Source organism: Notothenia coriiceps, unplaced genomic scaffold (assembly GCF_000735185.1).
Source record: "Notothenia coriiceps isolate Sejong01 unplaced genomic scaffold, NC01 NC01_scaffold00011215, whole genome shotgun sequence".
Classification (NCBI taxonomy): domain Eukaryota; kingdom Metazoa; phylum Chordata; class Actinopteri; order Perciformes; family Nototheniidae; genus Notothenia; species Notothenia coriiceps.
The window spans coordinates 46,179-69,608 of record NW_011343916.1 but is presented as its reverse complement, the minus strand read 5'-3'; the positions used below and the strand labels follow the sequence as shown (position 1 = coordinate 69,608).

The following is a 23,430-nucleotide window of genomic DNA, read 5'->3' as shown; positions in this document are numbered from 1 at the left end:
ATTCCAAGGATGTTTGAAAAGAAATGATGACACTATTGCCTCCCAGGTATACTTTGTAAAATACTTACAACAAACAATTGTCACCAAATCTCCATTGTGATGGGTATATCATGAACTGCTACCATTGATCAAGATGAACTATAGCTGGTCGTTCCAAAGCAGAAATGTCATATCATTATATATAGTCATATCTATAATGGGTCATATGATATCCCTACTATTGTGCCCTACTTCATCAACAGGCAAAGGATCCTAAATACCGTGCCAGTGACTTAAAGCTGCTAAAGTAAACCATGTTCTTTGGATACCAAAGCTTACATTTCATAAGCTGTGTTATGTCATTATAAAACATTTTTAAAGAAAAGCAGTTGAGTTGTTGTTTTGGTATTTTCATAGAAGCTGAACTTTGTCCCATGTTCTCCAGAGTCTCGATGCAGCATGGCTGCACACAGCATAGTTAGTTTGGGATCTCATGTTACCTTGCCTTTTGCTTAATCACTGCACTCAACCATTATGGCTTAACTTTTTCCAGCGCCTTTATACTTTAATAAAATTACTGTCAATAAAGCTGCCATATAGGACATTAACAATTTGCGAGAGGGCTGTGATCTGTTATTGTTTTCAGGTGGACGAAGCCGGGTTTGATGTCAGATTTGGACACTATCCGATCACTCAAAATATAGTGCTTCTCACATTAACACCACATTCCATGTCTGACAGCTTTACTCTGCAATGTCAATAATGATACAGCAAAACGACTGATCCGCCCACGAGCAAATGGAGAGGAAGTTATTGACAGACTTGGGTCTGCCTCAGCCTAATCTATTTTCCTTTCCTATGCCAGCGTGGTTTGACCGAAAACGCGCAGCAGATGTGAAGTTTTCGGTAGATATCAAAATGTTTACCATTTGAAATAAACATGGCCTACTTTAGGCCCTGGAGAGGCAGATTCCTTTCTTCCAGTGAGCAGATAGGACACGCCATACCGCCAATGGCTAAAATATACAGTTGTCAGAAAATATTAACTGATGAAATGGGGGCGAGGGGGAGTAGTAGTCACAGCAGAAGGATTGGTCAGTTATCTGAAGCATTCATCTCCTCTGGGGCTTGTTTTAGAGCAGACATAATACAGAGGCACACCGACTGCCTCAGCACTGCTCGCTGCCTGGCTGCTGTGAGGAGCTGCTGAGAGGAGTAGTTTTATCTCTCCAGCGGAAACGCTGCACCATCTCAGCCAAGATGGGACTGAGATTGCGCTCAGCTCCTCTGAAGGTGGTTGTAGTGAGGGGAGGCTCTGTATAAGTAGCTGATATGAGTGTTTTATTCCTCAAATCAGCTTCCCTACTCGCGCTGTCAGTGAGATATGCTTCTGACTTGTGAAGACAAACTACACCCTTAAGGAACCACAAATACAGGGGAGTGTGTTTGGCTTCCTGATGACTGCAGATAGTCTTGTCAGTGCCCAGGGCTAGACATCTTCTTACAAGTAGTAGTGTTTATCTTTGTTTTTTTAACTTGTGATCAGTAACCTTTTGTCATCTTTCTGTGTTAGATCCCTCTGTGCTGCTGTAAATATCTACTGCCTGGCATGTTCCTGCTGCCCCCTCAACTGCTCCTATGTGCTGTTCAGCAACAAGATAGCGCTCCTCATGGACCTGCTGCTGCATCAGCTAACAGTAAGTCCATGCATTCCCAGCACATGACATGGTAAGACCTAATTTGCCATCGCCAAACATTTCACTTATAATGCAACGCGTATACAAATATTAATATTTCAATGTGTATAAAGTTTAGATGCATGGTATTCAACGTGTGGTCAATCATTTGCCACACAAACATTTAGCGTTTTTATTAAGCCTTTCTACTTTCTTAGCATTTATCTTTTTGATATACCGTGTTCTGACCCTCCCTTTTTGCTGGTGTCTGCGCCTGCCACAGTGTTAATAAAAGACAGAACAGGACACAAGCTAGCGAGTAACAAACTGTTTCCCAACCTCTGCACTGATGCCTCCCGACTGAGGGAATGTGAGAGCGCAGGCAGGCTGCATTGCGGCGACATGTCAGCCCATATCCTTCAGCACTCTGTAAGGAGGACTGTAAACATCAGCCCACTCCAAACATCTAACGGTGGCGGCTCGCTGGGGCCGCCTACACTCACAACACAGACAGGACAAGGCACAGGCGCAGGGCTGTGGTACATGCATGAACTCTTCTGGGGCTTCCTTCTCCAGTGAGTGAGTTCCAATCCAAGGCAGTCATATTTCCTTAGGGCACACAGGGAGAGGTTGGCCTGTATGGTTCAGTTTATATAAAACATATCCCAGCAGCTGCTCTGCTGACTGACATATCCAACAGCACTATGGGAGACAGGCTAACTGTTCTCCATGTGTTAAATGCAGATTAACAATCTGGCTCAACAAATTACACAAGCTCCTGCACACTTTGTTTTAATCGGTTGTGATTAAAAGTAATACAACAAAGTTTTAAAAATATGCACAACAATGTTTTTCTCTTTTATTTCTTGATTCAGTGTGTGTATTCATGTCTATGTCCTGGTATGCGTGTGTGCGAGCAATAGAGTAAAGCAGTGGGGGTTGAACTGCCATATGAGCATGTACCCTTTTAATTAGATTTGTGGAGAATGTCGGTGGATTTACCTATGCTGTCAGCGTGCGCCCCGACCATTAGAGCAAACGAGAACGTTTTCCCCACGTTACACAGTAGCACTATATTTTAAACTTGTATCTCTTTTTGTGTGTTACATGAAGTTAGTCTTAAACCTTTTTTTATCTAGGCTTCAGTCTTGTCAGCACATAGCTCATTTATAGAACATGCTTACTTTTTTACACCAGCTTTTTTTGTAATTTGTGTGGCTGAGGAAATGTCGTAAACAGCTGCTATATTCCTTTATTGTGGCTATTACAAATCACAGGAGGGTAATTACAATGTCTTGGCCTACAGTCAGTGACTAATACACTCAGTAAACTTTGTATTGAGCCAACAATGTGGGAAAACCCTTTTGCTAAACACAAAAAAAGGCCTTTTTGTTTATTTCTCAAACTCTGTTGATATAATGTCAGTTTACTTATGCAATGTGTCAGCACCAGGGTTTATCATTTAGCTTATTAATTATATTTAAATATTACATTTAATATTAGATCATATATCAATCATAGATAGACTTCCTTTGATAAAACAAGTATGTTTTCATCCATTCTTGCAGATTTTTGTCCCTGATGAGGACAAATCTATTTTTGGGCGCAGTGTGAACAAACAAGTCTTTGACGGTCTGACGACAGGCCTGCTGCAGACCATCGCTACCATCCTGGGGTCCCTGTGGCCTCCTATCTCTGAGTCTGGACAAGGCGAAATCACACGGATATCCTCCCCAGATGCCAAGGTCAAGAGCTCTGCCACAGACTCCTTCAACACTCGAACACAGGACCTAATCAGGTATTCTCCTCCCAACGCACTGTATTACGCCCACACTGCTTCTCCTCCTCCTTTTAGCGCACCTCTTTTCTCATCTCATGACCTTTTCACCTCCTTTAGTACATCCTTCCTCCACTCCTCTTCACTGGGTTTAGAGTTGGTCAACCTCTGGTTTCCTCAACAGCGTGCCTTATGTTAAGTATAGGCTGACAAAATGTCAGATCTCTTGGAAATGTTCCAACTGGTGTCTTGTTAGAAAGGGAGTAGTGTGAGAATGAGCATGGATTCTGGCATCCTTCCAGCTTGTACTTTTTCCACGCTACATTAGAAGTAAAACCCTTTTCTAGGGGGGGGCGGCGGGGGCACAAGGTAGCATAAACAAAGAGAGACTTCCAAAGCTTTGAAAGGTCTCCTTGAACCTGGCGTTGGATTTAGCCGTGTGGGTCTGGGCTGTAGGAGTTGGGGCTGTGTTGGAGAAATGTGGGTTTGAAGAAAGGCAGGCCCAACCTGATGAAGCCTTGAGGAAGAGTGCAGTCTTTACAGTCCCTCCCACAAGCCATGATTCATTCGGACAGAGCAGCTGTACAGGCCCACCGCTCTCATCCACTGACCCAGTCGCAACCCTGGAGACAGGGGAGGGCCTGAGAAAAATGGTTTCGTCAGCCCGGTAATCCCAAGTACAGGCTCAAGATTTACCTTAACTGCCTTCTAAAATGTATATGTTAGAGAGGAAGGACAAAAGATCAAAACATTGTTAGCTTGTGCAACACTCTCCCATTATGCAAACCCATATATCACATACAGAGGAGATCACCGCTTCCTTTCCTCTCATTACCAGTTTGTCAGTTTGACTTTCAGTGCTTTTAGTACCCTATCATTGTCATAAATGTTAAGACGAGTGGCAATTCGACCACCAAGCAGGCTGTCAAACAGAGCAGGCATTGAACAAAGCAGTTGGTGTGAGGAAAGATCCTTTCAACCCAAGTAAAGCTGTGGAAGAGGATCAAGTCAAAACAAAGGGACTTGGTTCAAGTGTCAGGTGACCTTCAGTGGAGGTTGGAAACGGTCATAATCACCTGTTTTAAGAGGACCTCAATGAGTGACAGTTCTAACAAAAAAGGTATGTGAAAAGGAGCAAGGAGTCAAGACGGTGATCACATCAGCTACTAGAAAGGCCCTAACTGGCAGCTGTATTACTCGATAGATTTCCGTAAGCTGCTGGAGTCTGAGCTGAGCCCGAAGGTCCAAGCACACCAGAGCTGTGAGAAGACGGCCCCAGGTCAGCAGACTGTCAAGGGCCCCGAACTGGGCTGGCACAGGGGCCACAACAGCCCTCTAATGACACTATTAGCAGTGATTTGTGGCTGAAAGAGTACAGGGAACATGATCATGAGACCTGTCATTGGCAAAGACAAATTGGAGATATCGCAGTAATAGCAGGGGGTGGAGGGCTTAGGTGAGGTATCCGCTTTCAGCTGCAGAGCTGTAGAAGTATGCACAGTAAAGGCCTTTGTTTGCCTGTGTGAGATGAGCTTTTATAAGGAAAGTCACGTTTCTTTAAACATTTGGGGAAAACTGTATTAACCAAATGGTGTTCTTTACTTTTTGTGTTTCTTCCAGCTATGTAGTAAACATGGGTTTGATTGACAAGCTGTACGGATGCTTCCTGTCGATCCAAGGTCCTGTGGACGAGCACCCCAAGGTGTCCGCTTTCCTTCAGCAAGCCTCAGCTCTGCTGCACAGCATGTGTAGGCTGTGTTTTGTCGTAACTGGACGGTAAGCATGTCTCTTTCACAGCACAAACATCTCTGTGATCTCTTGATCTTCCTCAAACACACACACACACACACACACACACACCTTTCTCTGTGCGCTAAATGACGGAGACCGAGTCGCTGTCAGTTCTTTAATGTCACAAGGTTCCATAAAGGCCGAGTTACTCAAACAAAGAATGTGGTTCCTCTGCAATCAGCCAGCAGGTCGTTTCCTCCAACCAGCCAGCCAGCCAGCCAGCTAGCTAGCTAGCTAAGCTGTCGTTACTGCAGATAGAGATAGGCATCTACTTGACCCAGCGCTCCTGTCACTCACCATAAACCTTAGCCTTCAGCGTGGGGGAAGCCCACCACGTGTGCGACAGTGACCTCCACTCAGAGAGGTTCAGATGGCGCCGCTGGACAGAGGCCTCGCACACAAGTCACACCAAGGGACATCACTTACCACATATTCCTCCACTTTAAAATGCTGACCGTGGCTACCCAGAGCCAGATATGCTTTGATGCCGCGCATTACTCTGAAATTTTGAACTGGAAGGAACTTTGTCATACAGAATCTAGGTAACAATTGAGCAAACTATTCTTTTCATAACAACTCCACTTTTCTTAAAGATCTTGTTTGAAGCGCCCAGTGTGCAGTAACAATGACCAGCTGCTTCACAGTAGGCGACGGCTACAGCACGACTCCATGTTTGTCACTGAATAACTGTGAGAAAACGTAGTGTCAAACTGTTCAGGTTAAGTGAGCCCAGTTTCATGATCAATACTGCAGCCAGCAACTCCGCTCTTCCAAGATTCTCCGTGTGTCATATATACGAATGCTCAGTGGGCTCGTAGAATATTTTGGCCATGCCAGTTGCTGTGTCAGGGGATTATAATGGCATTAGGAGGCTGTGTTCTTGCCTAGCAGCATATTTCACGCAGAGCCTGTTGGCTAACATCAAGTATCAGCATGCACTGTAAGATCCATCCAGAGGTCACACACCCTCCATTCTACATGGCTGCAAAGCATAGCTGGTGCTGCGGTACTCTTACATTGTGTGTCTTTACTAGCCTAGGTTTTAAACTGAATTGCAACAGAGTATAATTAACAACTTGATTACATTAAATAATTTCATTTTCTTTAGCAGGGTTCTTTTTAATGTCCGATAATGATGTACTTTTAGTCCAGTTGACGGTGCAGACACTGATATGATTTAAATAATACGTTTTAACTTATTTCAGATTTAGTTTTGTTAAAGTTTGTAACTGTTCATAGTTCTACGATTATATGATTAGATTCCTCACCTTAATGTCTATCTTTTCTTTTGAAGCGACACATTTCCTTAAACAGGAACCAGACTGAATCCACTTCCCCATACTGTCATGTTTGTAATGAAAGCACCTTCTCTCTCCTGCCAGCGTTATCTCTGGCTTTGTTGTTAAATGCTACGTTCAGTGAAAGGATGATGTTACCAATCCCTTCAACCAACAAGGTGGCATCTTGTTGGAATCAAACAAACATATCACCTTGAGTCCTCTCAGGTCGGCCTTGATTAAATGTGCCAGAGCTCTCAGCACCTTGTCAGGCCGCTCAGTGCTATCTGCCAGCTTGAAGTCGCTGCCATGAGCTTCACGGCATTAACTGTGTTTACTGAAGCTAGAGCGGGAGCGGAAAAGCCCATCTTGAGTCTTTAAGGTCCCACTCTTCAGCTGAACCCAAACTGGCTTGCAGTAAATCTTACTAGTTAAGTCAAAAGGGCAAACAGAGTCAAGCTTCTTGCATGCAAAGACTTAATAACTGTTATTCCATAAATACACAAAAGCACCTAAAGAGCTAAAGATGAACATAGGGAGAAGATGTGGAAGTGTTAATATGTTACACATTGCAAACTTGCAGCAGTAAGTTCAGTCAGGTAGTACTTACAGCAGGGCTTTACAATATGAGGAAAATATGTCTGCTTTTTTTTAAATATCAAGCTATTGATTACTTACAAAAACCCAATGCCACCTTTCTGCTTCTTACAGTATACTGCTAAAATGTTGTAACATTTAAAAAAAAACAAGAGAAAACATTATTTTATTGAACAAATGTAATATTTACCTGAACACAAAATAATAAAAATGTTACACTTTGAAGTGCAGTTTTCCTATGAATTCCTTCTTGCAATCTGGGTCCCCGCTGTCTTTGTGATATGTTTTTCATGCAAGTTGACAACATTTCATTGAGCAGCCATAACTTTTATGGTTGCTTTGGCTGACCCCTGACACTTTCCCCTCTCCTCCTCTCCAGTGCTCCCAGTATATTTGACAATAAACGTCAGGACCCGACTGGACTGACGGCCCTGCTGCGGTCCACAGACCTGGTGGGAGTGGTCCACACTTTGTATTGTATCCTGCTGCACAGTTTCTCTCCCGAGTCCTCTTCCCAGAGTCAGGAACCCTACGGCCCCGGGGTCATCCAGGTGGCTTTGCAAGGCATCCGTTTCCTCAACAATTTTGCCCTGCTTGACCTATCCGCCTTCCAGGTATTTTCCCAAATATATTATCTTTTTTAATTTTACTTGGAACAAAAATAAAAATTCCTTAAAGATCTAGCAGATTTAGCTATTGGTCACTAATTACTTGTCTTTATTTGCAGGACAATAATGTTGTCCCCTCAACTTAACCAACTTGTATTTGGATAAACATTAAAAAGAGTCATTCAAATGATATATTTATATTATCCTCACTAGATCTAATAAATCTGTAAACATGATCAGATTGATGCTGGTTCCTTTTGTTCAGAGCCTTTGGAAGACAAGTTACTCTCCTCAGGACACAGCTGACCTGTGGACATAAACACAGGTGCCCTCTGACCCGGGGTCAGCTGTTGGGGTTGAGGAGAGCCCACGAGTCAGCCGTTAGGTTGAAGCACGAGCGATTATCACTGTATGCAGGGCCGTACATTACCCACCCTGAGGAAGAGGAGATGGAGACGGCCTCGCTGTGCGAAGTCACCACACAGACGCAACGGCACGAGAGCAAGCCTGAATGCCGTTAATTATTTTAATGTCTTGTGGTTATTACTTTGAAGTGGCTTCCTCTCACTGACCTGCCACATTCTGGCAACTCAAAACAGGTGGAAATGAAAGCGTTTCACGGCCTGAGTTTTATGAACATTTTAAATAATGTTTCTCTTTTTGGCCCAGAGTTGTAATCACCTTGTGTTTCTCATTACCTGCACAGTACCAGCTAAAATGTGCTGTGGTTGATGGATGATCAGAATTTTGGTTATAAATGTTTAGAGGAATTTCAGAAATGTTTCTCTGGTTGTGATGTTTGCAGAATATGCAGCAACACATGTGTGATCCTCAAAATACATGTAGAAAAAGATTCAAAACAGAAATGTATTTTCCTCCCTGCTTTGCGGTCTTCCTGGGTTAGGGTTGCCTTGTGCTTTCTTAGTTTATTGTTAAATAACATTTTGCTTTTGGTTCATTTGACATTAGCTTCAATGTTTCAATGAGTTGAATATGTCGCCTACATATGTTATGAGGCCTGAAAACAGCCTTTTATTTTCAGGTATTGCTTTTAAGGATGTTGAAATGCTAACCCACCCAAACTTCTAGAGGAATAGTGATGATCTTATGGTGCTCTGTCACACTGACATGTTTAATAAATACTGTCTGTGAGCTGCTCCTAGCGTCTCATCTCCGAGCGGGATTGGGGTGTTTTATGGTGGATCCCCGGTTGAGTTGCTTGTACTCTATAGTCATTCATTACGTGGTATTGTTTTTGTATCGAGCTCTTTGTAATCACAAACATGGACTATGTACGCATAATTAACTGTAAAACATGTGTTTTGTCTGTGACCTGTCAGTCTGTGCTAGGAGCCGAGGGCCTGTCTCTGGCTTTCCGACACATCGTCAGCTCGCTGCTCTGGTACTGCACACAGCACGCCTCGGAAGAGCTGCTGCACGATGTCATCATCTGTGTGGGATACTTCACCGTTAACCATACAGACAACCAGGTAATCCAGCTAGACCCTGCACTGACTGCACAGAATAAAAAAAATAAAAAAGTTGAACGTAACCAAAGTACTTTAAATAATGAGATGTACAGTATTTCTGTTTATGGTTAAAGCTGTAATTGTAATTTTGTTATTAATCATACTTTTTCTATTTGTATTGTATTCTCTAACTGGTTTAAAAGTCATCTTAAATATAGTCATTTTATAAGTGATTTTTGTTTTATTTGTCAGGCCAACAGTAAAATAAAAGGTATAAAAGCAAAATACACAAAAGAACGACCTCTTAATGGTTATTACAACATCTCCAATTATTGTCTGTTTTCAGTTTCAAATGACTTTAACACCATGCCTGCTTTTTTTTAATAACATTTTTTAGCAATTTTTCGAAATGGTTGAACCTTTCTTTTAATTACCTATAAGGCTGCAGGCTGTTATCTTCAAATTGCTTGTTGTTAATATGTGAACAAAATCAAATCCTGTTATCAAGTGTTTGAATATCACAATTGTTGGGTATTCATTTTCTTTCCACCAAGTTATCAACTCATCTAATTAATCATCAAGAGCTTCTAATTAAGAAATTCCTAAAATTGATACATTTGGATTAAATACAATTCTGTCAATCTACTAATTGTTTAATTGTTATTAGCACAAGTTACATGTAATGCTTTGTCGAAAGCTGTCGGCTAAGATAGAACAGACTGTTAATATCATCTTACCATTGTTCTGTTCATGTATTATTTGTCAGAAAAGGGTGTAGTTTTGTAATTGTAACAAAAAGCACCTGTTCAAAGATTCATGACTTGGCACCCTCCTGCTCTTGGTCCTTGTGTCGTCTATTGTACCACAGAGTGACCCATTGTTCCTGCTGCTAAAGCAGAGCGGCGTGCTGGCCCCGGTGTTACAACTACTTAGGGGGCTGTGTGGAAGTGAGCAGGATGTGATGGAGCAGACCTGGCTGCTGTGTAATTGGCTGTCATGCATGGCCCGTCTACCGAGCCCCTGATTAGCCATGCTACAGTTGGCTGGGCTTTGATTATGTTAAGCCTGACCCACACAGGCAGCAGCCACAGCTTCACTCTCAAACCTCTGATATGTCATTTACGTCCGCACGGTCGCAGTCAACCCCCATCACCACAATTTATGGCCTGATTACCCATTCTCATTTAGCAGATTTCTTACTTCTATTAAAGGATCTTCCTCCAGTCAAAGGCGCTTTTCTTTTTTCTCTCAGCTTCTATGCAATTTAATTATTCTGATGTACGGAATTAGCATCTGTTGGAAATTTGCATTTTATATTGAATAATTGAATGAGGACTGATGATTAAATTAAGCGGGTGACAGATGAATCGTCTTTGGTCAACCAGAGAAGCGTTAACAAAGCAGCCATGCTTGACTGTATTTAGTGGGGGAAGGAACATGTTGATCATTTAATGCAGAATCTGTCATTCCTCGACAACCACTGCCAATAAGTATATCTCAAGTGAAAGAAACAAAAATGAAAAAAATCCTTTCACATTTCCTCCAGTTAAGGATATATTGAAGTAAATATATTGTCGGGAAACAAGATCCCACACAACCTCCGTAGAGAGTTGATCTTTGCCAGTGGTCCAGTTTCTGGAACGGGTCCATTCAGTTCTGCACAAAGATGGATGACGTTAAGGAGAATATTTAGAGCAGCCTGAGCTTTTCTCAAGCTAATGTAAGCAGTGGCAGAACACAAAAGCGGCGCGACCCGGGGCTGTGCGGTCGTAGAGACTGCTGATTCACTGTCGGCACACCAGCTTTTGTTTATTTATATACATATATAATATATATATATATATATATATATCTTTAGAAATAAGGCTGCTCATAAAAAGCAACACTTTGAAGCAGCACTATATGAAGTGATGTATTCCCCCTGCACTGGGGGCATGAATAATTCACCTTGTCACACAAAAAGCCATTGGGAGAGTGACATATGTAGACTTGTGTGTTTTTCAAGTGTGCTTCTGCTCGTGGGGGCCTCCGAGCCATGTAGCCATATGTTTCATTGTTTGTTAGGTAGGTCCGTAGAGAGCTTTCGACAAAAAAAGAAGAACACATTACACCGTTTTTACAACTGACGTGTAACTGTACTTCCTTTTTCCCTGAAGAGACATGCGCCGGTAATCTCCTTGTCTTTGAATACGGTGAATCATCCGTGGTGATGATCATTGAATCTCTGAGCTGACGAGACTGTAATTGTAAACTGTTGACATGTTAAACCACCAGATTCCCGCTTGTGTTTGACAAAGACACAAGCAATTTGAGAGTGTGGAAATCTTAAGAAAACTTTGCATTTTTTCACTACATGGAAAATGGCCACACACACGCAAGCAGAGTGGGCTAAACACAAAGACACACACAGAGGCAGGTCTTATTTCAGGTAGCGTATGGATGTTTTAGAAATGGAATAGGATCGATTTCCCTGCACTGGCTCTTGAGATTACCTGACCCCTCGATGCTTATGTTTCGTAAACTGTTTTCTTTATACCTGTAAGCATCCCATGAGCTATACGGCTCACATCCCACACACATATCCAGATCTCAGCCTTATCTGTGGGGTCATTCCTCTTCTTCCCATTCTCTACGAGGGCGTTTCCTCTACCCTGCAGGCCCGAGCCAAGCTTTAGGCCTGTAATTCTTGTTAACCTGATGTTGAAACGCTCCCTTCAGCAGTCCATTACAGCCAAGACAACCAAGCCCTCACTGCCTGCAGGGTAAGTGCAGCTCGTGCAGACCATAGGGAGCCAGCAGCCGGGAATGCACACTCTGTATCACCCGGCAGAGTAAACAGAGGCAGAGGAACACAGACAGACACACTCTCCGCTGACTGGCAGGAGAGGGCCTGATTGTTAGCTCGGTAGATGATTTACTCTCTGCTTCAAGGGTGAACGCAGGTCCAACTGACTTTAAGTGAAGCTGAGGACATTTTTATCCCCGCGTACCTTTCAGTGAGGAGTTTCCATTTGTCTGTAACACTGTCGTCAGGTTGGCTTCAGAGCAGAATTATCAGCAGTAAAGATCTGGGACGGAATGACAGTCTTAGCTCATAGAGATAAATAAAGAGTTATTAAGCTTCTTTGTCTAAACAGCAGTTTTTTTTATGGGTTTTTAAAACAACTGCCCTAAAAGTCAAGTTGGAGTGTGTATGTCAATGTCTGCCTCGCTAGCATCCAATTGTCCCAAGGTAATTTACACAGCGTCCTGTGCACGTCTCAATCAGCCATTGTAAATGTTGTAAAGAGGCACTAAACAGTTTTGTGGTGTATGCTGTGCTGCTTGTCTTATCAGTAAGGCAGTTCCACTGGTGGTTCTGGTTTGTATGGTGGATTCAAGCTTCAGATATACGGCCCTGCTCTGACACTGGTTCCTCCTGAGGTGTTCACGCCGTCTAGACGCTGCAATGAATGGAGATTCTTCCACACATCCAAGATTGTCCCTGATCGTCTTGATTTCTGCCCCTCACCCAGCATCGGGTGCAGCCTCGTGCAGGCTAATTATGCCTTTTTCAGATTTATGAATTTGTGCACAGCTGCCTCTTCTTTTCGTTCTGCGTTCTTAAATCTGTTTTAACTTAGTTTCATCTTAGATTCTGTTTTTTTTTCCCGAGAATTTGTTTGCGTTTCAGAACATTAACTTTACACACTCTTTGTTGTCATTGTGGACGGTAAGGAAGTTATGTCATGGAGGCGTCATAAAACTCAGCTCTGTTTGAAAATGCCAGATCTGTGAACTTAAGGGAAAAACAGAGCAGCCAAAGACACTTGAGTTTTTACTGCGTTATAAGCGAGTGCCAGATGCATGGCTTCAGATGCTTGTTGTTAGTTTTATGATGTCAGCTTTTGAGCTGCAGATACTTCAGCTGAGCGGGGAGAGGTACCGCCACAACATAATCTCTAGTTGGAAACCATTCGGGCTCTGGTGTTGCTCTTCACCTGGTGGAGGCGTGGAAAGTTGGCCAGGGGACTCGGTTTCCCTGTGACCTCCGTGCTCTTGCTGCCACCAGGTTTTGTTTTATGTCTTTCTGCATCAGGCACTTGAAGGTGGACAATTTGTTTAGGCAGCTGAAGATGGAGCTGTGCGAAGCCGAGGATTATGAGATTGCTGGGTGATTTGTGGGTTGGATCTTCTCAGAGCCCCAGCTCTAACATCCAACACTCGCTATGGTGTTAAATTATGATACCTAAACCATAAATATTCGGGATTAAGTCCCAAGAATGAATAGATTCTTTAGCTTTTGCAGAATCATGGTTTTGGCTTTCAAATGAATTCAGCTGCATGAATTTACGATCCCCCCACAATGCCAGTTTGTCTTTAGGCTGTGTTGCAACAGACAAGATAGATATGATGATGTAGGATTTAGTAGAGAGTAGCATGAAAATACAAAAACTACACAAACTGAAAATAAGCAGCTCTACTTTTTGAAAACAACCAGAGCTTGTCTTTTTTTTCTCCTTCCGTCAGTGGATGACTTTTTCCAACTAGCCCCACATTCCTTTGTGAAACACACTTATTGAGTCAGTGAAACTGTGGGGATTTTTTTCTTCCACTCTTACGCACACAGATTCAAAGAGCGGTCGACATCTTTGTAACGTATTCCAGACCGTCCTTTAATTCAAAATGTCTCTCGCCGAAACACATCACACCAGAAATACATGTTCTCTCAGCTTAAAAAATTAACACTTTGATTTCAAGTTGACAAATTCGGTGCTCTTAACGTTTTCAAGTAGTTGTATTGCATTAAGGTTCCGACTGTTTGACCTGTCCATATGGGCCCTTTAAACACAGGATGATGGGAAATGGCACTGTTCTGTGTTCCTTTGAACGCTGCTGTAGAGGGCTGCTCTGAGAAGCTTCACCTTGAACTGATAAAAGCAATGAATTATCGCTTTGTTTATCCTGCTGCTCAAACTTGGAGTGCATTATCAAAGGACAGAGTGTATTTTTAAAATCTTGTAAATCTGGTGAATTTATGTCACCATGACTTGGGGACCTTACCTTGGCCTTCTGGTTTCCATTGGGATTGAGGCTCTAGTCCCGTGGTCTGTAACTGTGAAGTATTGCAGGCAGGATTTAGCACGCTGACCCCCGGCTCTCAGAGGGGTGCTCATGGTCTTCCCAGGCTCAGGGGAGATGACCAGAGCATTAGGCCGGGACCCCTCCCTTTGCAGTGGTCTCCTTTCTAATCAAATGTGTCTGGGAGTGATTTGGTTTGAATACTGGTGGCCCGGTCGGATGTGATGGTGTGTGATTGACGGGCTGTGATGCAGAGCAGGATGTCGGCAAGGTGAAAATACCATTAATGTTATTGCTCATTTCTTAAAGTGGGGGTGGCCACACTGTTGATGGAGGTTTGTCACCATCAACCTTCCCCCCCCACCACCACCACCCTTTATTCCCCCTGTTGCACTACGAATGCCCTCTCAACCTGAGCTTCACTCCAGTGACAAGCTTCTTCACTGATTCTGAACTTCACTGTTGCTCAGAGAGCTTCACACAAAAGTGAAGTTTTAACCGCTGATAATGACATCAGTTCACATTTCCTTGTTATGTTATAGCAGCTCTGCTACTGCCGTTGGTACAAAGGAAGAACAAAAACGTCCCATCATTGTGTTTTATGGCCCATAATTGCGTGGTGGGAGGCTGTGCCCCCCAGGTCTCCTCCTAATGGCTGTTTGTGTGTTGTTTTAGTGGCAGATTTACATGTGGGAGGGACGTAGGGCGGGGATTTACAACCAGCAGTGCCCCTGACGGGCTTAGTGAGTGACTGGCCCTCTCCCTGTGTGTTCCAGGTGATAGTGCAGTCTGGACGCCAGCCCAGCGTTCTGCAGAAACTGTGTCAGCTGCCCTTCCAGTACTTCAGCCACCCACGCCTCATCCGAGTGCTCTTCCCCTCCCTCATCTCCGCCTGCTACAACAACTCCCACAACAAGGTGATCCTGCAGCAGGAGATGAGCTGTGTGCTGCTGGCCACATTCATTCAGGTAAACATGGTCCCATATGTGGTATATGTTTGCACATAAATAAGTCATTCTTTTTCCCACAGATGCACACAGATTTCATGATTGTAATACCATGGCCAAAACAAATAAAAGATGTACTAAATATCAAAAGCAACATATGTCGCTTTATCTTTTGAAATAAAATGTCCAAACACAATTAATTATTTGCATGGGCTCGATAACAGTTGCTTCTCTGGAACACGGTGCATGTGTAACAGGCAGGATTTTACAAAGATAAATGTCTTCCTTGACAGTGGATTTACCTGCCACCGGTTCAACTCCCAGTAAACAGCTTGTCTCCTTCATCTTCCTCTGACAACACGCCCCTCACCACTCTGCAACCACCACTGTTTAGACACCGATTAACTTCCATTCAAAGGGGGACAAGCTATTGTCATTTCTTTCAAACAAAGCATTAATGCATGGGGTCTTACCCCGCTGCCCTTAGTGTTGAGTTAACCCAAAGAACATTCCTCCAGTTTGATCCTAAATGTCTTTATCACTCATTATACCAAAGATATTCATTTTGAATAGTAAATTTACAAGGAAAAGTAAAAGTAAACCCTGCATTATACCGTTATAGGTGGAACTAATACTTCTTATATTCTCCCCTAGGATTGTGCTACCAATGAGAAGGATTCAGACAACAAAATAAAGCACACAGGTAAGTTATTTTGATAAATATCAAATGCATAACCAAAAATGTGATATTGTATTCATTTGATATATTTGATGATATAATGCATGTAGGTTTCCCATATTCTAATATTAAGATAAACGTATTTCTTTGTACATTTCTTTGTGATTAATGTCTTTTATTTGAATGAAATCCTGATTCTTGCTAGTTTTAATAGGATGTCTGCCCAGTATAATGAAGCTGTTCTTCTCTGTGTGTGCAAAGTTTCCCAGCAGCTGGATTACTGTGAGTTGTCCAACCGCTTTCCAAGAGATCAGTGGGACTCGGCACTGCAATTTTTTTTCAAGAAACAGGAAGAGTGATGGAGATGCACACTGTCCTCAAGATGGATAAGCGTAGTATAAACACTTCTAAAGAAACGTGAGATGTGAAATTGGTTAGGTTTTTTTGTTCCTCACCTAAAGTCTGCACACTAGTTATATGTTCTCATATGTTCTTCAAACTGTGTCAAACATTAAGATTGTGAAGCCTTATCCTCAGTGTGTGGCTGTGTTTTGATTTATTTGAAATCAGATTGGAGTTTATGAGAAATTTGCACAAAATGTATTGTTGTTCTTTGCAGTTAGAACACATGCACATCTTTTTCATTTAATGTCTAAACGACTCATCTGTTTTCTCTTTGTTTCTGTTGTAGATAGAAATGGATGTGTTTTCCAAGCAGTTAAACCTGAAATATTTACTCATACTGTAATTTATAATATTCCAAGTGTTCTCATTAATACTGTTTGTGTTCATTATTGTATTTGTCTCATGTTTGAATGTGAATGGCCAGAATGTTATTTTGTTGTCTTCGTACATTAATGCCGGTTCAAAGTTACTGTACCTGGCCTGCCTTTATTACAAACTTGTGTTAAGAGTTATATTTGAGTTATACTTGTTATATTTCTCTGTTAGGAGGCACATGCAAATTAATATAATTTATTGACTTATTCACCTTAAACATGCAAAATAAAAAATATTATGGCTATGTATTGTTCTTTGATTTTACTGTGTGAACTGTACAACGTTTATTTGATACTATTGAGTCAAAAACTATTAAGACTCGGTGGTTGGTCTTGTATTTATGTCTTTTATAACCCTCAATTAAATTAAAGAAGATGTCCTTATTGGATCTATGATTTGATAGATACTTGCATACAAACAATGCTTTGTTTAATGTCAGAGAATGCGACTTCATCAAAATGGTGTGAAATGTAAAAGGAGGCGGTCTTCCTACTTGCCTTGCACTGATTTATTGAAAGTAAATTGATTGGTGTATTTAAAATATAGAGATTAGCAAAATAAGGCTTAAGAAATAAGATAGAAAATAACTCTTATTTTTTTTTTAAACTTGCCTTGCATTGCAGTGTGTAACTGCTGAAGCATTCATTCCAGCTTGCAGTTCAAATTTGAAGTCAGTGTTGATGTTAAATATGTGGAAGGTGTTGAAATGAATATTCCTTACATGTTTAAATGTGCTGTTTTATTTTGAAATGTATAGTGAGCATATATAATGTAATTGTTGGGGGCAGTTAGATAGCCCTGTTAGGTACGTTTCAAATTCACATTATCTTCTTAAATGTAGCTGTTTTAGAAGATACAATTATTAGCATGTCTTAAAGCCTTAACAGGATTTTGACTTTCAATGAGACTCTACTTCCTTCAACTGATAAAGCCGATCCTCCCAAACAAATTGAGGTGTAGTGTGTCAGTCCCGGCTTGACCTGCATGCTCTTTTGTCCAGCGGCTATTTGCCGGTCAGGATTCCTACTGGAATGAAAATAAACTGAAGACACGCCAGGATGCGTCCGCGGGCTGGGAGTCCCCTCTCGCGGCTACGCGCTTTGTTTTGGGTCCATTCAGTGTATCCTGCAGGTGATGCCAGCAGCAGATAAGCGGCCCCGCTGCCTCTCCTCTGTCTAGACGTGTAACCATAAGCCCCAGGTCGGTATGATACTGTGACATTTGTCTAAATAAGAAACATTTGATCGTTGTATCACCATTAGAGGAAAACCGCATTATGCATATTGATTTAAATGTTTGTTTTAACGCCATGATCTTCTATTTTATTTTTGTAAGAAAGAGGTTGTGATGATGCGTATTCATACCTCAGTCTGTCGCGTCTAATTCAGTGACCTATGACAGAGGGGCCAAAAGCTTAATAATATCTTGTCAGCCATCAGTCACTGATCCACTTGGCTCAGAAACTGAGCAGGCCTAAATATAAGCTGAGCTTCTTTACTGCCACCTCAGGGTTTGTGACCTGAAGCTGACAGATGAGCACCCAAAAATGTGGAAACTGAACATTTGTGACGCTGAAATATAGCTTGAGTTTAAGTATTTATTTGTATACGTTTTAGCCCTTGTAAAATGTTGAATTGTAGTACAGAAGCTGGGAAGCTATTTCAACTCTAACCTCCAACTCAAACAGTGTCAAGCATTATAAGCAGCCGTTTCCATTGACCTTTAAAATGATTCATTTAGCCTATTTAAGAGAAATCTTCAGTTTTACGAAACAAATTGAATTTGCATGCAATCATCATTTGAAACTATGGTTTTATTGATAAGCTTGGGCTATGTCTGTCTTCATAATAAATAATAATAATAACTTATTTTCTGTTTCATTAATTTACAAGAGACGATATTGAAACTTACAAATCATGCACATCTACACAGTTTGTATTCCTGATAAACACAATGTAACCTTAGGACGTCCAACACAGGCTCACGTGTTTGAATCCCGTAAAATATTCACCACGTTATGGCCAGTTCAGGTATTGGCATTATGGTAAAATGTCCCATAACTAGAAGCCCATTAAGTCCATCAACAGCCGTGTGTCCTGCCGAAGTGTCCTTGAGCAACACAATGAGCTTAAACGGCTAAATGTAAAGGGAATAGTCCTCCAATCCTCCGGGCGTCACATGAATTTATCCTGCAGCATAATCCGTCCTGGTCCTTTAATTCGTTTTTCTTTGATTGAATGTCACATTCTCTGCGCGTCCCCATGCAGAGGACGCGGGTGCGCGCTCGGCGGCTCCAGCTGACCTCGAGGCCTCTTCACGTGTCCACGGGACTCGGCACCATGCTGTTCGGTGTGTCCGGTAACTGAGACGAGAGAGAGGTCACATCACTGCCCGAGGAATTGCCCAGAGAGCCCGACTCAGAAAATGAGACCTGCCAGAGGAAGCAATTCAGGTCTAGTCAGATCAACAACAATAAAAATGTTACTTACTTTTTTTTAACAGATTGTTTTATTCTCACTTGCCACACTCATGTGAATTTGCTCATGACCAGGACTCGTATTGAAGTTGTAGCCTTGCCTATATTTTCTTTACATTTATATGTTTTGTTTTTTTCCCCCACAAAATATCAGACCGATCTATCAAAACAAATATAGACTTTACCGTATCATCATATCAAGTGACCTCACAGGAGTCCTACAAATTTGATAGGCTACAGCTTTTTTTATGGTTTGCACTTGAAATCAAAGGCGTCAATATTACTAAACTATCCAAGCATTGTTTTTAAACGAAATGAAGGACATCATCAGCGTTTCAAAACGTCTTAATTAAAGAAACAAGTCAAACAGTATTATTTTTTTATTAAGTTTTAAAACTCTTCTCTTTATTTTTCTGAATGTGAATTTAGCAGTCCCTTTGTATGATTTTAAACAGCCTATTATTTTATTTCATCATAATGTGTTAAATGTAATCCCATACCAGCTGTTGGAAGGCGGGCTGGTCCAGGTCGCTCTGTAGGGCGAAGTCGCTGAGGGTCTTCCAGGGGGGCTGGTAGGTCTGCACCTCCACAGGATTCCCCTGCACGCTGTTGTCGTGCCGGATCGGACTGCCTGCCACCAGGGGGGTGCCTGTCATGCCCTGCAGGTTCTGCAAGAAGAACGAAAAACACTTAGTTCGCCACAAATATTAGCCAATGATGCAGTCTGGTGTAAAGTCACTTCGGTTTAAATATGTCCTGCTCTGCAGCCACTAGAAATAAATTAAAAATAGCATAATTTTTTGTCATTTACGAATTATGAGCAAAAACAAACAAAAAATGCAGATAGGATGTAACTTCTTTATTACACAAAATTATGTAGAAATCCATTCTAAAATTGGCCATTTGTATTTTACATTTTTGAAATGTTTTAATTTGCGTTTAAATTGGCATATATCTAATTCTGCAGTAGTTAATATGATACAATGGATGTTGTCTATACTCTTCCAATGTATGTATGTACATTTATTTTCTATTTAAAAATCATTCACAATTTACCATTATTTTCTGATTTATGAAAAATACAAGCTACAATCGTTTATCAAATGACGTCAAAACAACAGTGTTTGTTTTACATTGTATTCTTAGAATCATATCCTTTTTTCTCTCACAATTAACAGTCTAAGTTGTGTTATAGGATTTTTAAATATTAAATTAAATCAAATTGTTATCTACAACAACATAGCCTTTTAAAATGATTCCCTCCTTTAATTTATCCAGCAGAGGTGTGACAATAAGATTGCACATTATTCGGTTGCCTGATCATTCACAATACTTTTTTTGAGTTTCCCATATTTTTACCAATTAATCACACGTTTAAGCAGGAGTTGCCAAATACATTGGGTTGTGGAATAGCATAATAATTCAATTTAAAAAAAAAAGTATAACATTACTCACGGTTTTCTCGCTGTGGTGCTGTGATTGCAGATGCTTCATCAGGATGGTCCTCTTCTTGTCTTTGCAGCGCTTGTTCTGGAACCAGACCCGGATCACCCTGGGGCTCAGGCTGGTCATCTCCACCAGCTGCTCCTTCATCAGAGCGTCCGGTCGCGGGTTGGCGTTGTAGCAAGTCCGCAGGGTGTGGAGCTGCTTCTCGTTCAGCACCGTTCGGATCCGGGTGGTCTTCTCAGTCTTGTTGTGGCCGTGGTTCCGGTGATGAGGAGGATGCCGGACTGACACTGGTTCTGAAGAAAAATATTATTTTGTATTAGATACTTAAAATAGTTTTTAAAAAAAAATACAACAAAGATATAGAAACACGAAATTAAAGAAACAAAACATCTGCAATATAAATATTAGCTTTGAAATGTCAAGCTATTATAAGGTCACTACACCCATAAAACGTTGTACACAAACGGTATAGGCCTTCCATATGCAACAATACAGAGGATCTATATAGAAAATATAATAAATATATAAATCATTTTCATCATTTATGTCAGAACCAAAATTATAACACGTGATATGAAACATTAATGCCCAAAACAAATATTCTTTTCTTCAAATGTTGCCTAAAAAAAACGTTTTCAACCAAGTTAAGCAGTAGAATAATAAAAATAATAATAGTATTGCCAATAATAATAATATTACTAATAATGCACAAGTGTAGGCCTTTCCAGGTGATTTTCGTGCACTATTTTTGATTAATAATAAACGGCGTGTTTCCTACCGGAGATGTGCAGCGGTCTGCTGTGGACGCTCCCCGGGCTCAGCGGGCTGCCTGCAGAGGCCCGCTCCACCAGCAAGCCGTGATCCGCCCGGCACAGCAGCTCATCGTCCCGCAGAGAGAACTCGTCCCCGGGCAGGAGGTGACGGCTGCACACCGAGCACCGAAAACACTCCATGTGATACACGTTATCCCGAGCTCTCATCACCAGGTCGCTGCTGCAGAAGCCCATGTTACACTTTGCACATTTGATGCCAAATAACCTGAAAAGGACCAAGGAGACTGTGTTGGTCTCATAGCCCTAAAAGTTGTTGAATTAAAGGAATCTGATTTCGATCTCTAGCCTACCCATTAACAAAAGCTTAAACAGCTGTGAACTTGAGAGAAATAAATAATAATAATCTGAATGCCTGCAACACAAATCTAATTCAGGTCCAACATACACAATTTCATTAGAACACCATATTTGCAGTATTATGGTTAAAAAAGGTTGAATGACATAGCTACAGTGAAGTTGTGCAATAAAAACATTAAGTCACAGATTCCTCCAACAATGCAACATAAATATTAAAACAATACAATGTGCAAGATCAGGAGTTTAGCAGCCATAGTTTAATCAAGCATGATAATAATATTGAATTTCCTCTAAATTGCTCCCTTTAATCCCCAACTTTCTCTTTTCTTTTCTCTTTCTGAACATCATGTAAATGCTGCATTACCTTGCATAATCTCTTTTACAGTAAGTCTTTCCATCCCGGACGAAGCAAGTGCAGGTCTCGTCCAGGTACTGGCTGCACTCTGCACACTTGAGGCAGGCTGCATGCCACTCCAGGTCCGGGGAGACTCTCAGGATGTACTGGTCGTGTATCTGACTTCCACAGCCCACACACATTGCGATTCCCGACTTCTCTGCGGAGGGGAAGGCGTTAATGCAACACTGTGCGCACTCTTTTAATCCCCATGACATCCCTGTTAAACCCCCTTTCCCCCTTCACATTAGGGAGGAAAAATGCTGCGTGTGTCACTACAAATATGTGGGTATTTCCAGGAATATTACAAAATTATTATAGAAAGAGTCACAGGAGCTAAAAATATCTCCAGTAACATACGGCATGTGTCACTTAAAACGCACGAACAGATACTACAAGTTTCTGTAATGATTGTTATATGAAAATTAGAGGGATTTTTCGTTAAGACAGTCAGTTGAACACGCCTAAGGTTCAGGTATTATCCTGCAAATGTCGAAATTAATCGTGCAATTAATCTTCAAAGTCAAGACACACGCCGGATGTGTCTTAAAAAGCATACTAAAAGCTGACAACAGAACCCCAGAATGGCAGTAAAAGGAGGGAAAGACGAGTAACTTACTTTTTGAATGATCCCCCATATCATCCAAGAAAGAAGTATTGAGCAGGATATCCACCATACAGGAGAAATAGCCCTGTGCAAGCCGACAGATGGAGGAGAAGAGCGGCAGAGGAGACCGTCCCGTCCCTGGCTGGATGAGAAACTTGTATTCCTCCACCGAGAGGTGGGGAGAAAACAAAGATCATCGACCAGTGACGTCTGCAGACCTGGACCGCTGTTGGTCCGGGGAGAGGGTGCCATGCAAATCTCCTCCAGGACCCCTGCTCTTTTTTCATGTTGACTCTTTGGACTGGCTGGGAGAATTTTTGTTGTTATTGTTTGTTTTTGTTATCTTTTTGTCCAGCAGCCCTGCCGACACATCTCTATTACTCTAAGAGCAATTTCGCTGTTTGTTGCTCACAGCATAATTTTTTATCGACTTACTGTAACATAACGTGTTAGTTTAGATTGTTATTGTCTTATATCACGTTTTTTTATAATAATAATATTTATTTATGGCCTCTTATTCGTGTTTTTTTATGGATCAACGCAGTATCCTATTTTTTTATTACTGTTTATTTTGTGAGTTTCTTAGTTGTTTTTTTTAATTGTCTTTATAAAAACATCTTGAATTGATCCATCCCCAAATATATTGAAGACAATGTTTTACTGGTTAGGATTTAGTTTAGGACATAAATGATATACATTGTAATATATTTGTATTATTATTGTTATAGTGAAT

The 23,430-nt window shown here is 41.4% G+C and overlaps 2 protein-coding genes across 6 annotated transcripts in view; one reads left to right on the top strand and one right to left on the bottom strand.

Moving 5' to 3' along the window:
- The window catches only part of scaper (S-phase cyclin A-associated protein in the ER), a 61,254-nt gene extending 44,369 nt beyond the window's left edge, over positions 1-16,885 (top strand). For all 5 annotated transcript variants that reach the window (XM_010772468.1, XM_010772471.1, XM_010772472.1 and 2 more), the window contains 8 exons: positions 1,553-1,676; positions 3,224-3,453; positions 5,053-5,208; positions 7,477-7,711; positions 9,046-9,195; positions 15,012-15,203; positions 15,837-15,885; positions 16,123-16,885. In XM_010772468.1, coding sequence (XP_010770770.1) covers positions 1,553-1,676; positions 3,224-3,453; positions 5,053-5,208; positions 7,477-7,711; positions 9,046-9,195; positions 15,012-15,203; positions 15,837-15,885; positions 16,123-16,220 — 1,234 coding nt within the window. In that variant the 3' untranslated portion in view covers positions 16,221-16,885. The remainder of the gene's footprint in view (positions 1-1,552; positions 1,677-3,223; positions 3,454-5,052; positions 5,209-7,476; positions 7,712-9,045; positions 9,196-15,011; positions 15,204-15,836; positions 15,886-16,122) is intronic.
- A 1,987-nt stretch (positions 16,886-18,872) lies between these two features.
- On the bottom strand, positions 18,873-22,767 carry isl2a (ISL LIM homeobox 2a). The gene is made up of 6 exons (XM_010772463.1): positions 22,710-22,767; positions 22,061-22,250; positions 21,345-21,604; positions 20,573-20,859; positions 19,618-19,785; positions 18,873-19,072 (listed from the first exon to the last, which is right to left on the bottom strand). The coding sequence occupies exons 1-6, from the start codon at positions 22,765-22,767 to the stop codon at positions 18,956-18,958; spliced, it is 1,080 nt and encodes a 359-aa protein (XP_010770765.1). The 3' UTR covers positions 18,873-18,955.
- Between the last annotated feature and the right edge of the window lie 663 nt (positions 22,768-23,430).

Bases quoted from the DNA above. Each gene is read 5' to 3' on its own strand.
- isl2a (XM_010772463.1), bottom strand. From the start codon at position 22,767: ATGGTGGATATCCTGCTCAATACTTCTTTCTTGGATGATATGGGGGAT. The intron at 22,251-22,709 runs GTAAGTTACTCG...TCCCCTCCGCAG, and splicing joins TATGGGGGATCATTCAAAAA to AGAAGTCGGGAATCGCAATG. The intron at 21,605-22,060 runs GTAATGCAGCAT...GGTCCTTTTCAG, and splicing joins TGTAAAAGAGATTATGCAAG to GTTATTTGGCATCAAATGTG.